This window comes from Grampus griseus (assembly GCF_964374135.1).
Source record: "Grampus griseus genome assembly, chromosome: 16".
Taxonomy (NCBI): domain Eukaryota; kingdom Metazoa; phylum Chordata; class Mammalia; order Artiodactyla; family Delphinidae; genus Grampus; species Grampus griseus.
In genome coordinates, this window is record NC_139010.1 from 72,574,056 (window position 1) to 72,589,645 (window position 15,590).

General features: G+C 46.6%; 1 protein-coding gene across 1 annotated transcript; it reads right to left on the reverse strand.

Moving 5' to 3' along the window:
* Positions 1-6,813: 6,813 nt before the first annotated feature.
* On the reverse strand, positions 6,814-13,868 carry SPMIP5 (sperm microtubule inner protein 5; the record flags this gene model as incomplete). Its single annotated transcript, XM_082672973.1, is given in 6 exon segments — positions 6,814-6,825; positions 9,670-9,846; positions 9,848-9,879; positions 11,296-11,379; positions 11,382-11,510; positions 13,814-13,868. Coding segments are annotated over 6 exon segments (489 nt in total).
* Positions 13,869-15,590: the final 1,722 nt, after the last annotated feature.

Sequence of the window (15,590 nt, forward strand, 5' to 3'; positions counted from 1 at the left end):
GCTCCCAGCTGACCTGCTCACTCATTCCTGGGGCCCCAGTGAGTAAACAGGCTGGTGGGAAGCAGAGGGAGGCACTTTCAGGGCCTAGGATGGCAGTGGAGGGCACACCTGTTGGGCAGAGTGGGAGTATCCATCCACTGCTCGATTCTGAGAATCCGGAAATGGCTTCACTGAGCAACTCTGCGAATGGCGTCATGGCCACAGGGACTGGGGCTCGAGGAGAACAGCAGGTGAGTCAGCCCCTGAGTTTCCGAGAATGAGGCCAGAAGGAGCCCACCCTTCCCTTTACAGGAATGCCTCGAATTCACAGCAGAACCAAAGCGCCTGAGCTCAATACCTCGGGGTTTTTCTTTCATTCTTCTTTTTTCTTTATGTTTTCTAAATTTTTTTTCTTGAAGCCCTATACAGCATGTAAAATCTCGACCTGGTGCAGTGAAATAGGTCCTTGTCTGAGACCTTCTAGACTTCCTAGATCTCCGTAAAACTAGTATAAATTATAGAACAGAGGTTCTCGGCCTTGGCCCCAGCTGTCTCTTTCCCTGTACTACGTGGGCTGGCTTCTTCGCTTCTCAACCTCAGCACACCTGGGAATAACAGTATCCCTCCCTCACAGGGCGGCTGTGATGATTAAATAAGACAAAGCATGCACAGCACTTAGTACAGTGCCAGGCACATGGTAACTAGCCAGTAAAGGAGGCAGGAGGGGCAGGGAGGCCTGAGCTATTCTTTAAGAGCAACAGAGACACCAAGGACAGGACTGAAGACAAGAACAGCCTCCGAGAAGGTATTTGAAGTGGACCCAACAAAGGATTTGTATTCAGAGTGCATAAAGAAAAGGACAGCCACATAGAAAAGTGGACAAAATGATATGAGCAGGCAACACACAAAGAGACACCTGAATCATAAATGTTTGAGATTCATCTCACTAGTAATTGAGGCAATACACATGAAATCCTGATTACCCAAAATACAACTTCAGCAACGACAGAGAATGAGCGAGGGTCCATATGTATCACCATGAATAGACCTCCCAAAAGTCCTGTTGAAGAGAAAAGCAAGTGTCAGGAAGATGCCACTTAGATAGAGAGGTTACCATGTAAGTACATTTCTGTTCACAAAATACTGCTACTCACTGCAGATGTGATACAAAATATCAAAAGAAGGACGTTTAAAATCCTCTAACAGTGGTGTTATATTTATTTTTCATTACGAAAGGATCTGGAGCAAATATGACAAAATGTTCGTCTTTGCTAATTCAAGGTGGTGGTTACAATGGTGTTGGTCAATGTTATTTCTTGGTAGTTTTGATCTTTTATCCAAATTTAGGAGAAAAAGGAGAGAGGGGGGTGGTTTACAATACTTTGGAGTTCGGGACCTGTGGCTAGTAGGAGGGGTCACTGGTGAAAGGTTTCTAAGACCCCAAGATCGTCCCCATCTGTATTTGAATTCAAATCCTGATTTATCTGCCATTGTTCCCAAGACACACAGCAAGAGCCTCTCTCCTCTTACTCATGGGGACTTGTGTCTGTCACATCAAAACTCTCCATCTTCAGTCTCGGACAGTCTTGCCACTTGTCCTCAGTGTCTTGCTGTCGTCCCTGTGTCAGTGGCACTACTGATGAGGACCAAACCCAGGGCCTGGCAGCATCTTGCTGGAGCCAGCCAAGACCACCTTACGTAAACAGCTTTATTTCTCAGCATTTACCCACCCAGGCACAAACCTTGTAATTCCACAGAGATCTTACTGAACCAAGATGTTAACAGCATCAAAGATGCAATCAAAGCTCTTCGTTAAGAACGGAGCATCTTCATCCTGTCTTCTCAGACTCCATAGGGGAAAAAATAATGTGAATACTTTACAAAGCTATTTCATAAAATGTTATGCTAAACGAACACCAAATTACTTTTTCTTTTACTAGCTTTGAATGCTAATAGTGCCGTTTATTCCTGACCTTCAGAAATATGAGATATTTTAAATGACAACTTATCTTGTTTGAAAACGCAAGCTACTTTAGACTGCATATTATTACTTATAAGTATAAGCGTGTGCGAGCATCACTCATTTCAGCATCCCATTTGTACCTAACTGATACCTATTCCAGTCGACATTTATTGTTCTCCTGCTTAGGTGTCAAATTCCTTAATGATGACTCTGACAAAGTTGTAAGCTCGGTATATATAATTTACATTTGCTACCATATAATCGGTGTTATCTATTAGAATGCTATTTGTGACAAATCATGTTCCAAATAAAAATTGAATTGATTTTTCTGTTACTTTAATAGTGTGCCGCTCACAGCAAGCCTTTGATTGAATCTTAAACACTTTAATGCTCTGTTTTTGTTTGAGGCAGATCAGAAATGGAGTCTGCCTGATTCACAAATCTGAAACGATTTGTAAAACAACAAAATCAAATTTCAAAAAGCATCTTTATTTTCAAGCCAAGGGAATAAATTTGGTAAAGCTATCATTACAGGGTACACAGCCTAACAACAAAAGCCTCACATGCACAGTTAATTTCTATGCATCCATTTTCATCTAAATTAGATTTTAACTTTAATGCAGGGTATGAAAAGCCTCTACAGGCCTTTGTTTCTACCTTTTCTCTCACGCAATTGCAGGCTTTCTCCCGGCTAATCTGAGCTTCACATCACCCTGGTCACTCTCCCTCTTGGCAGTGGGTTTGAGCTACATTTTCAGTTTCCTGGGGTGCATGGGGGTTCTGTTCCCCAGATCCTCCCAAGGGGTCTCTCTCTCAAGAGGGCAATTGCTTGACCCATACTGCTTACAAAATAAATCACTTACAACTAGATCCTGGCTAGCATCAACCCCTTGGGTTAAGTTCTGGTTTAGAGCAAGGGTCAGTGACCTGGGCCCATGGATTTGTACAGACTTCCAGCTAAGAATGGTTTTCACATTTAAATTTTTTTTAATTCAAAGAAATAATCCTTCGTGATACATGAAAATGATATGAAATTAAAATTTCAGTGTCTATAAATAAAGTTTTATTGGAATACAGCCACACATTCATTTATATATTGTCTATCACTGCTTTCCTGCTAAAACTGCAGAATTGAGTAGTTGCAACAGAGACCATATGGCCTAAAATATTGACTATCTGGGCCTTTACAGAAAAAGTGTTCAGCCCCCAGTTTAGAAGGAAGGGCTTTAGTGATTTATGTCCTGTTAAAAGGGTGAGCACCTTCAGGGTAAGAGGCTGAGGTGGCACTCAGACAAAAGGCTGCATTCATGACAATAAACCTCACAGAAAGCTTTTTCAGACACTGGCTAAGAGATCCTCAAAATGTTCAAAAGTAGGTAAAATGAGGGAAAGAAGGACAACCAAGGAAAACAAAACACCTCCAAACTTCACAAAGCTGCGGATGTGATGAATGTGCACACAAATCATAAGTCAGAAATGTCCTTAGACAAATAGGTTTTTTTTTTTTTTTTGCGGTACGCGGGCCTCTCACTGTTGTGGCCTCTCCCGCTGTGGAGCACAGGCTCCGGACGCGCAGGCTCAGCGGCCATGGCTCACGGGCCCAGCCGCTCCGCAGCACGTGGGATCTTCCCGGACTGGGGCACGAACCCGTGTCCCCTGCATCGGCAGGCAGACTCTCAACCACTGCGCCACCAGGGAAGCCCGACAAATAGGTTTTAAAATACTTTAAGCACGCACCAAAATTGAGCTGAGTTTAAGCAAATAGGAGTGATTGGAGGTAAACCGAAGCTGGGGTCTGGGAGTGTGGAGGGCAGGGGGATGTCCCAGGCAGACAGAGAGGTCTGGGGAGAGCTACCCTGGGTGTGACCTTCAGCAGAACACAAACCGGAAGCAAGGCCTGAAGACCTTGGGGTTGAGTGGCCAGCTCCTCTGGGTCGTGGAGTACCTAGTGCCTTTTCCTGATGGTTCCCTGGGCTGGTCAGGAAAGGTGGAGAACATGCTTCTTCTCAGCCTTTGGAGAAGCCAGACCCAGTTTGAGTCCAATTATTGACACGGTGCTCTTGTCGGGGATATATATGCCTTTGAAGGAGCCACCTGTATTGTTTTCTGGGAAAAATGGCCCTGAGTGGATTGTTTAACCTCTGTGTGATTCAGCTTCCTCATCTGTTAAATGAAAGTGTTTATACTAAGTAATACTAATTAAATGCGCTATTCCAGGTGAAGGCCCGAGTCTGACATAAGCGAGCACAATAGCGGGGCTGCTGCTACAAATTTATTATTGGCCAATTACACCTGTTCTGCCTGCCTCGCAGGGTTAGGATCCCTGGAAGAAAAGTGCAGCAGTGAAAAGAACTCTTCAGTAGGGGCCAGGAGCCCTGGTTCTGAACCCTTTTCTGTTGAGAACTCACTGTGTGGGCTCATCACGCTCCCACCCACAACCCACGTCAGCTCTAGCAATGTCCCCAAGTCCCTTTACCCCAATGGTAATTGATAGTATTTACTGAGCACAGATTTACATGCCTAATCTCTTCTTAACTCCTGAGACTGGGTTGGCTTTTCTGTTATTTCACCTTACAAAATAGAGATCTAAGGCTCAGAGAGATTAAGGAAAGTGCCCAGAGTCACACAGCCAGAAGAAAGCAGAATTGAGCTCTGAACTCAAGGAGTGTCTGACTCCTGGCCACACCCTTCACAGCTGTGCTGGAACAAGGTTAAAGCCGTAACTGAGATCCTGTTTAGAGCCACCAGTCACCACTCTGTGGGACAGGGACAGGGAACCAAGGCATCCCCTTCCATCATCCCACCTCTGGGGAAACTGTCAATTCTCCAATACAAAGAGAGAGAAGGGACCCCAAAGGAGCACTTTAACTGCCACAGAATTCAAACTATCCCCACAAAAGACCCCATTGTCATAAGAAAACATACAAACTCACAACCTCCATTTCTTCAGCATTTCCAGATGGAGGGAATTTTTGTCTTATCAGGTAATAGAATTGTTTTTAGCAGCAAGAATGAGCTCATTACAGATGCATCTTGTGCTAATAATGATAATTTGCTGTGCAGTAAAGTCACCTCTCTCCCTCCCCTGACAGACGACCCTCTAGAAATTACAGGTTAGGGAGAAACAGAAAGGATAAAGATTAAGGAAAAGAATTGCAATGTGGAATTGTTTCAACAAAAGGAGTTTGATATGCACATTGAACTTGATAATCTTAATCATGAAGTTATAGAAGAATTAGGTACTATTAGACAATCTTTTAATTGCCTTTATTCGATTTTGTTAGTTCTGTTACTGGGTTGTTGTTTTGTGTTTTTGTTTTACTGCTCAAATCATTTCTTAAAGGTCAGTGCCAGGAATTAGCTAGTGACTTAAATATTGACAAGATTCGATCCCGCGAGTGAAATCAAGATGAAGGCAATTGCATGAAGTGGTTTCGCTCCCGACATCCCCTAATTTCATGGGCAAAGACTTCAAAAACCCTGGGTCTAGAGCAGTAATCTGCAAACTCTATGGGTGTGGGAGAGGGGAGCAGGCAGAACTGCTTCCTGTGTTGAGGGGCCAGCAGAGATGCAGCAGCCTGGACCACACGGCCCTGGGCAGGTGAGGGATCTGTCTCCTGGCTCTCGTCCTGAGGCTGTGGGATCACTCTCCCAGGGTGTTAGGAAAGCTGGAAAAAATCCCACCTGTTCACTGAGCTTGGTCCCGGCCCTTTAAAGAGAATGCAGCTAACGTCTGTTGAGTCATGGCTTTTTTCTTTAAACATGCAATCTCTAAAAGAGATTTTTAATCACTTCAAATAAGGATCTTATCAATTCAAATAAGGAAAATAACATTTTTTCCCGATTATGAAAACAATACCTGTTGGCTGTGGAAAATTGAAAAAATCACAAGAAAGTAAAAAAGACCAATCGCCCCATCATCCAAATAATCACTGTTAGTATTATGGGTTGGCTCCCTTTACCACTCCTCCCTTGTTTTTAAACAGAAAAACAGGATTATAGTGATGTGTGTGTGTGTGTGTGTGTGTGTGTGTGTACACATGGGTTTGCTGTTATTGTCCTGTCTCATGGTCTTGCTTTTCTCATGTACTGCATCAGAAATGTTTTTCCACAATAGCATTCCTCTATCACATTATCTTTTAATAACAGGATGCATTGTAATGCCACACCCCATTGGGTTTGGGGTGTTGTTTGGTATGAAAACCACCCCTTACACACGCCTTTTGTTGTTTCCCAGGACAGGTTCCTTTCCATTTCTGTGCCCCAGACCCTCTGGCTGTCTGATGAACCTATGGACCTCTTCTCAGAACAATGTGTTTAAGGGCATAAAGTATAATACATGAGATTACAAAGGGAGCTAATTATATTGAAATACTATCAAAATACTAAAAAGAACAAATTTGTGAAATAGCCATATAAGTGTTTGCTTATACATATGTTGAAGCATGTTAGAGCGTAGACATAATAGCTCCAATGACAACTGTGATTATAAAGTACTGATCAACATTAACATTATTTCAAGCTGTTTGCAACAAATGTCACATGATGTGAAAAGATCTGGGATTTTTATTGGGTTAAGGTGACAGGTACAGCTGGGGTTTGTTGCCTACATTCAAAGGAAATATTATATTTCACTTGGAGGTTAGTGAAACAAACATGTAACTTTTTTCTCATTCCAGTTCTTTTTTCTCATCCAAGATATGACTCCTGATTTCCACCCATGGAAACTTGGGGGTCCAGGGAGCCCAGGTGAAAATTCTTATCTTGGGAAAAACGCTCAGGTGTGGCTCAGTTCATCTTTCGGCCCAGCAGTTTTGAGTCTTTTGATAACAATGGCCTCACTGCCCCAGGAGCTGCTTTTGATTTATTCTTCATGCCAGTGGCTGCAGAGTGAAGTCAGAGAGAGTGCCTGTCAGTGATAAAAGGTCAGCCAGTGTTATGTGTGGAATTGTGTCCCCCCCACTCTGCCCCCCGCAGAAGGATATATTGAAGGCCTAATCCCAGTACCTCAAAATGTGACTTATTTGGAACTAGGATGTTGCAGGTGTAACTGGTTAAGATGAGGTTATACTGCAGAAGGGTGAGCCCTAATCCAGTGTGACTGGTGTCCTTATTAGAAGACAGCCATGTGAAGACACAGAGACACAGGGAAGTCACATGATGACAGAGATTAGAATTATGCACGGAAGATTGCCAAGGATTGACAGCAAACCCCCAGGAGGTGGGGAAGAGGCAAGGGGTGACTCTCCCCTAAGGTTTCAGAGGGCACATGGCCCTGCTAACACCTTGAACGTGGACTTCTAGTTTCCAGAAGTATGAGACAATAAATTTCTGCTGTCTCATACCACCCAGTTTGGGGTACCATTACAGCAGCCCTAGGAAACCAGTACAGCTGGTGTGCCAGGGCTCTCCTGGGGACTGGGATTCTGAAACACCAGGGTTGGGGTGGGCATGGCCCTGTGCCAGTGTTGGGGACTGCCATGCCACAACCCAAGGTGGCTGATGGGGGCCGACTCATTAGACGGCCAGGCTAGGGCTTCAGTGAGCGCCCGATCCAGGTGTGCAATGTTACCTCAGCATCGGGAAGAGCTGGGCCCCACCCAGCAAGGTCAACATAACCTGGAAAACATCCACAGAAGCCTCAGCATGCTGAGAAGTGTATCCTCTTTACTCTCACGTGACAATAAACGGCCTCTATTGTGAATGACATGTTATCACCAACCGGTCAGGGTTCAGGTGGCAGTGAAGAGGATGCTTATCTTATGAAATTTCCCTCGTGCCGGTTGGGGTGTGTGAGGGGCTCTCACGTGAGAATGGCGAGCTTCTGAGCCCCCCTTAATATGTGCCTCTCCTTGGGAGGCTCTCCACTTCTACCCTTCCACGCCCTTTACTGAAGAGAGTGGCTCTGGATAAATCCTCTCGTTGCATAAGACATTTGGCCTCTGAGCGCAGCCACACCTCACCTGACGTCTGGGGTCCTCCATCACGGCTCTTCCAAGGGTAGGACACCTAGCACCTGGAAGATAAACCAGCCCCACAAATTGCAGGCAGGTGGCCCAGCGAGGCAGAGGGGCTACTGCAAACATCCCACCCGCTTTTTTTTTTCTACTTAGAAAACAATTTTTTTATTGTGTTAAAACATACTTAATACTCACCATCTTAACCATTTTTATGTGTCAGTTCAGTGGTATTAAGTCCATTCACACTGTTGTGCAACATCAGCACCACCCGTCCCCGTGACTCTTCTTCTCTTGTAAAACTGCACTTCTGTACCTATCAAGCAATAATCCCCGTTCTCCCCTCCCCTCAGTCCTGGCAATCACTGTTAATTTACTGTCTTTAATTTTGACTACTCTAAGTACCTCATATAAATTGAATCATATGTTATTTCTTTCTCTGTTAGACTTATTTCTCTCGGCATAATGTCCTTTAAGTTCATCTGTCTTGTAGGTTGTGTCAGAATTTCTTTTTTAAGACTGAATAATATTCCGTTGTACATATAGATGACATTTTGCTTATCCCTTCGTCCTTAGATGGACACTTGGGTTACACTACTATGAATAATGCTGCTATAATTACGGGTGTACAAATATCTCTACAAGACCCTGCTTTCAATTCTTTCCAGAATATACTCAGAAGTGGAATTGCTGGGTGTATGGTCATTCTAATTTTAATTGTTTCAAGAGCCCACCATACTGTTTTCCATAGCAGCTGAACTATTTTACATTCCCATCTACAGTGTACGAGAGAATCTAAAGGCAACCCACAGAATGGGAGAAGATGTTTGCAAATTGTATATCTGATAAGGGGTTAGTATCCAGAACATATAGAGAATTCCAAACACTTGACAACAAAAAAGCAAACAAACTGATTCAAAAATGAACAAAGGGCTTGAATAGACATTTATCCAAAGACATGTATAAATGGCAAATAAGCACGTAAAAAGATGATCAACATCACTAATCATTAGGAAAATGCAAATCAAAATGATAAAGAGATACCACCTCACACCCATTAGAATGGCTAATATCAAAGAAAAAAAAGCAGAAAATAAAAAGCGTTAGCAAAGATGTGGAGAAATTGGAACGATCGCCTTTTTAAAACCAGCAGGAAGGAAGGAAAGTCCTCCCTTACCTGGAATAGAGAAATCCGGATACTTTGGCAGCAGCCTTTCATGCAGCAACATTTTTGGAGAAGGGGTAGGAGGAAGTGCTGCAGGCCTAACTCAATATATTCTAAAGTAAGAACAAAAGTCATAGAGTTATTCCTTTCATTAATAATAAAAATAAATATAATCTGTGCAGGTCCCGCATGAGCACGGTGTGTTTATTTCCGATCCTTACGATTTATCCTAAAGGATCATCATCTCCATTTTACAGAAGGGAAAACTGAGGCCACGAGAGCCCCCCGCTCCATGCAGTGCCCTACCATCTCCCTTCCTCAGCATGCTTGAGCCTTAGGTTGCTGCCTGGACAGGGGCCCCAGTTGGTTTTTACTGCCAGCCTCTCCCTGCAAACCAGCAAAGACCAGAAGCAAGGCTTCTGGAACTTGCTAGGCACAGGTTGGGAGCAGGACGTGGCTGCCTACTTGGCAAGTCCTGCAATTACAAACACAGCGCCTTCTGTAAAACAAAAGAGACACCAAAAAAAAAAAACAGTCCTAGCGCTGGGCTGGGGGCATCTGGAAACCCCTGGCCTGAGATCTGCTCTTCCCCTCGTTCTTGTTACCTGAGTTACAAGCCAGACTTCCTCCTCATATGGTTTCAGGTGTGCTCTCTTGGCCTGCTCCATGACGTCCAGGAAGTCCCTGTAGCAGTTTCTGGCCATGACGGTGTACCGCGTGGCACAGCCTAATTCAGTGACCCTGGCTCTCGGCAGGTAGCCTGCCCAGCCGGGGATGGGGGCGCTCCTGAAGAGGTTTCTTTATGTATTTGCATTCTGTAAAAAGATGCCATGCTTCCTGAGGGCTTTGAGAAGCCACACAGTGGGCGATGCTCCTAAGCTAGATGGCATCCCAACAATCGCCCCAGGGGAAGCATTAGGCCCCTAGATGTGGTGAGGGCAGCTGCCAGTGGTTGGTTGATGCTGCGTGCCAGCGCCTTGGTAGGGCTTTGCATAGGCTCTCATTTTATTCTCTTACAAACCATAAGAAGTCGGTGCCTTTGTTACCTACACTTTGTGGAGAAGGACACTGAGACCTCAGAGAGGTTAAGAAAGTCTTGGCCAAGGTCACATAGCAAGGAAGGGATAGGGCCAGGATTCAAACCCAGGTCTCTCTGATTCCCAAGTTCTTGCTCTTAAACAGATCCCACTCTTTTCTCAGACTAAATACAAAAGAAAAAAGAAAAAAAGCTTCAGACAATGCTCTTTGACCATCTGAATAAGGGAATCAAGAGAAGCACGCAGGTCAGGAGAAAGCACAGCAGACTCGGCTCTAGCTGCCCGGCTGGCTGCCCTTTGGTAATTTCACATTTGTGAGATGTGAGACAACTGCCCTTCAGTTGCTGTAAGAATTGAATCAGGCCACTGAGTCCCAGAACCTAAAAGCTGGAAAGCACCCTAGGGAGTGTCTAGTCCATCCTTCCCTGCCTTGGATGAAGGAACTGTAGCCCAGAGAGGGGAAGCACCCTGCCCTAGGTCACATAGCAGATACTCATGGAGCTGGGCTAAATCCCAACTCTTAGGCAGATGTTCCTTGTAATGACTTGGAAATTTTTTAAAGCACGCCAAACATGTGAGTCAGCGTGTGTTCTCGAAAAATCCCCAATTACAGTAATAATAATAAAGACAATCGGTCCATTACTTTTCTTATAGGCCTTTAGGCCTTAAAAATAGCCTAGGACAAATCATTGTTGTGATGATTAACATTATACAATCATACTGTCAGTTGTTTTTGTCACTGTTACTGTGACTGTTATTCAGTGTAAAACCCCTTCCCGCCCAGCCAGCACCTGAAGGAGCTCGGTTCAAACCAAGGTCTGACCTCAGACAAGGGACACTGCTCTAAAGTGGGAATAATAGTATCGACTTCAAAGGGTCATCGTGGGTGGTTAATGAAATAACAGTAGCCAGCACAGAGAAAGCAACTAAAAGCGGTACCTACTGAGACAACAGCTGCTCTCTGAACCTCTGTGATGATTGCCCAGGGAGCTTAGTACCTAGCACCCTCCTCCCCACCTGTCTCCCTCTCCCCCTGGAAATGTTTCTTTCTCCTTTTAAGAAACTGAGCCTCTCCATTTTGCACGGACGCCTGGGGACCTGGAACTGTGCTGGACTCAGTGGCAGCTCAGCAAGATGGCCAGGCCCTGTGCTTGGGCCCAGGGTGAAGGGGGGCTGGTTTCTGGGAGCCGGTACCACGACTCAAGGGGCGGTACCACTGGTAATACTGGTGCAGGGTCCACGGGACCGTCTCCTCTGAGCAGACGGGCTTTAGTTCGGCGCAGTGGCCACTGTGCAGCGTAAGTCCTCCAGCTGGTCTTTACTCCGCTGTGTGTTCTGGAAGATTTTCAGACAGTGGGACATGTTGTCCTCACTGGAGGTGCCCTGGCAGCTAAGGTAGGGCACGAAGCCTGCAAGAGCCGATCACGACCTTCAGCGAGGGATTCAGAACCTGCCCGAAGCCCCAGAATCTCAGCCCACCCCTTGCCGTTTCTTCCTTGGCCGACAACACTGCATTTTCCCAAAGGCCATTAACACAAGCCGCGCTGTTGTTTCCACTGCGGCCGGGCCCTCCCAAGGCCATGAAAAACTGACCTTAGAGCGGGGAGGGAAGGCCCGTTTCAACAAAGGCAATGACAGTAATATTCTTTGATAGCAAAGCCCCTGATGTCAGCCCAAACGGCAAACGGGGTAAGCATTTAATGGACCAAAATGTTAGTCAAAGGAGTAATTGAAATTATTCATCATTTTAGAGAGAAAGCTTATTTTCTTTGACACTTCCCAAATGCAACTGGGGATCTTTTCTGTCAGACCACCGGGAAATTGCGGGCTTATTAAAAGCAGAGACCTATTATACAAAAAGGTAAATTCATTATCTGTGAGACCCACCCCGAGCACAATTTTTCACCATTTCCCACAAAATAACATGTAATCATTACAATTAGTATGGGTAAAACACAACTATTTATTTAAACTGGATGCTGAATCCTAAGTACTATAATGCTGCCATAATAAGACCAGTTTTTAAAAGAACAAAGGGGGAAAAACTCGTTAAGACTTGGCTTTAAACTGTCAATAAATAAATAAGTCAATCCCATTATTGAAGCCCACCATTTTTGCCCTTGTCCCCAGGGCCAGAAAACCTGGCCCCAGAGTTGAGAGCAGCAACCCTCACCCTGTGCACCTGCAAGAAACCTCCTCTGGAAGAATCCAATTACTAAAATGCTCTTGACAGTGTTGGAAGTCTTCCACCCACTATCCAGTCTCCCCAGTTTTGGGACAATTAAAAGATACCCTAACACCATGGAGGAGATCGTAGACACCCAGGGGCCCTGTCACAGAGGTTTTTCTCCATCAGGGTCTACTTTGATCTGCGTAGATTTTACCTGATGGCGTGTATGCACACACACACAGAGGAATACAAGCTACCCTTACTGAGTCTTGCTAAGGGCCAAGATATTTTAAACAGGCTATGTGTGCTGGCTCCTTTCATCCTCACAACAGTCTTATGAGGAATCTATCCCTACCCCATGTAATGGGTTGAATTGATAGACCTATCCAAGTCCTAACCCCTGGTACCTGTGAATGTGAACTATCTGGAAATAGGGTCTCTGCAGACGTAACTAAGGATTTGGAAATGAGATCATCATGGATTTAGGGTGGGCTCCAAATCCAGTGCCTGGTGTCCTCATAAGAAAAAGGAGAGGGAGGTTTGAGACACACAGACACAGAGACACTGAGCAGAAGGCCACATGAAGAGCCATGTGAAGATGGGGACAGAGACCGGAGTGATGCTGCCACAAACCAAGGACACCAGGGGCCATCAGAGAGAGCACGGCCCTGCCAACATCTTGATTTCAGACTCTGGGCCTCTAGAACTGTGAAAGAATAGACATCTGTTGTTTTACACAGCAGCCCTAGGAAACTAATACAACCATTTAATAGAACTTTCTACTTACCATAGAGAGGTAAGTAACTTACTTACAATCACATAGATAATGGCCAGGGAGAGATTGGCATCTCAGTTTATTAGAATCCAAAGCCTATTCTCTTAACCAACCAGTAGGACCAGGGTGAGGATGGGCAACCTTGGAATATTCTCCATGCCTCTCCCCACCGAGAATACCTATATGTGAGAGCAGAGGGCCTATGGGGACCACCAGGTTTGTTACCCACAGGGATGTGACTTAGTAAATTCTCGGAAGCCTGAGGAGGAAAAGCCTTTAGGTAGGGTGACCAGTTGTCCTGGTTTGCCAACAACTGAGGGGTTTCCTGGGATGCAGGACTTTTAGTGCTAAAACTGGGACCATTCCCGGCAAACCAAAAAAGTTGGTCACCATCCCTCTAGGGGACACAGGAAGAAATGGGACCATAAGGACAGCCCTAGTTCATGAGAACAGCACAACTTGGGAAGAAGGACAGAGCCTCAGCTTATGCATTGTGTCTATCCTGGTCCAAATGTATATAACAGACATTAATTAAGTGCTTCTTACATACCAGGCCATGTCCTGGGAGATCTGCCTAGATTATATCTCCCCACTTATCAGAACCCAGTTATCTGCCATCTTCAGCAATGAAACACTTTCAGCAAGTTTCTTAAAAGCTAAAGTGCCTGTACTGGTCCAATAAGCCGGTCGGACATGGACAGTGAGTGGGGCAAGGCAGGGACAGCAATCAGGACCATGGTCCCCCTGCAGGGCACATCACCACTTACCACTGTAGCCTGGTGTGATTCGCAGGTGTCTCATGAAGGTCTTGGAAGACCCCATGATTTTGCTCTCTGTTAATGAAGGGAAGTCCTTGCCTGGAGAACCCACTGCGCATGTGCTAGAGCCCTTGGGCGTCAATAACCTTGCCCGGGGATTAGGACAGAGAGAAAGCACCACAATTTGCCAAGGATGCTGTTAAGCATGCAATGTACAGGACATAGCAAAGAATTAGAGTAAACTGTGGCTGGAAAGGATCAGAAGTTGCAAAGGCTGGCATGGAGTCCACGATGGGGCGGGGTGGGGCGGGGGGCGGACCGAACAGGACCAGTTTACGTGGATGCTGTCTCCCGAGCCAGACCCCTTCTCCCTTCTGGGATGGCCTGTGGTGCCCCCAAATGGACCAGGTCCTGCATCTGGCATCTGTTGATGCTTCCAAGTCCTACCCTACCAAGCCAGTTCCTCTCTCAAAACTCATGCCCTTGTGGCCAGGACAAGTGGCCTCAGGGGTGGAGGGGAGGGCCTCAGGCAAGGTTTACTCAGCAGTGATGGAAATTTTTTAAACAGTTCAGACATTTGAAGAACACCTGCTACAACACGGCTGAAGACAGGACTGCATTCCTGTGAAACGCTAACGGTCGCCCTAAGGGTTAGTTCCTACCTGAGTCCCTATTTTACAGATGGAAAAATAAGGCACAGAGAAGTTAAGTAACTTGTCTGAAGGTCCCTGTGTCCAAGGAGGTGTGACCGAAAGACGTCTACACTCTGGGGGCAGGATTATGTTGCCCAGAAGTGTGCCGCGGGTGCGTGGCCGGCTGCGCAGCCGCAGACCCAGCCCAGAGGCCTGCCTGGAGGAGGCTGAAGGGAAGAGCGCGGAAAGGGGGTGTGCTGGGGGTGTGGCCGGGGAGCGGGTCAGAAAGCGCGGACACGCCCCCTCCCCCCGCCCCGCCCCGCCCCGTCCTCACCTGGGCTGGCCTGGATCCTGGCCCCGCCGGACCTCCTGCCCTAGCCCGGCCTCCACCAGGGCTCCCGGCCTTTCTGAGCTCACCTCAACCGCGGGGGGGGGGGGGGGGGGGGCAGGGAGGGGAAAGGGGCAGAGTCGGACCATCCCCCACCCCCCCACCCCCGCCCCTCCCGCCTTCATCACCCTTTGGCCTCCTGGAGAAGTCCGGGCCGGGAGCCAGAGGCGACTGGTGAACCCGAGTGAACTCGCTCAGCGTCGGTCTATGGGGTGAGATGCAGAGATTTGCCCGGAAAATATTTTGCCTCCGAAGCTGTTCTCCGTTCCGAATACACGGTCTCACCCAGGCGAGGCCGCTTTGGGTTTGGAAATTGTGGAGAGGGGTACACGAAGGGATCCGGGTCAAAGCCGCCTTTTCTGATGTAGACACTGGGGAGGCCTGGGCTGGGGGGAGAGGATTGGCGGGAACAGGCCTTGGCAGGGGCGGGGGAAGCAGCCTGGGAGGGAAGCAGAGGCCTGTGTCCCAGACGGCTTCCCCTGGGCTTCTCGTCCTCCTAGCCTTGTGTCTCTGTCCTCCTAGCCTGTCCTCGTGTCTCTGTCCTCCTAGCCTTGTGTCTCTTACTAGGAGAATCTCCAGATGGCCAGGACAGGTAGCCAGGCAGAGAGGGACAGAGCACCAAAATGAAGGATGCTGGGAAGGTGGAGCCGTACTCCTAACCGTCTTCACTTTATGGGAGATGAGCCTTCATCTCAGTGGACTGAAACTGTCAACTACAAATTGACACTTGCCATGGGCACTTGCCATCCACAAGGATTAATTCAGG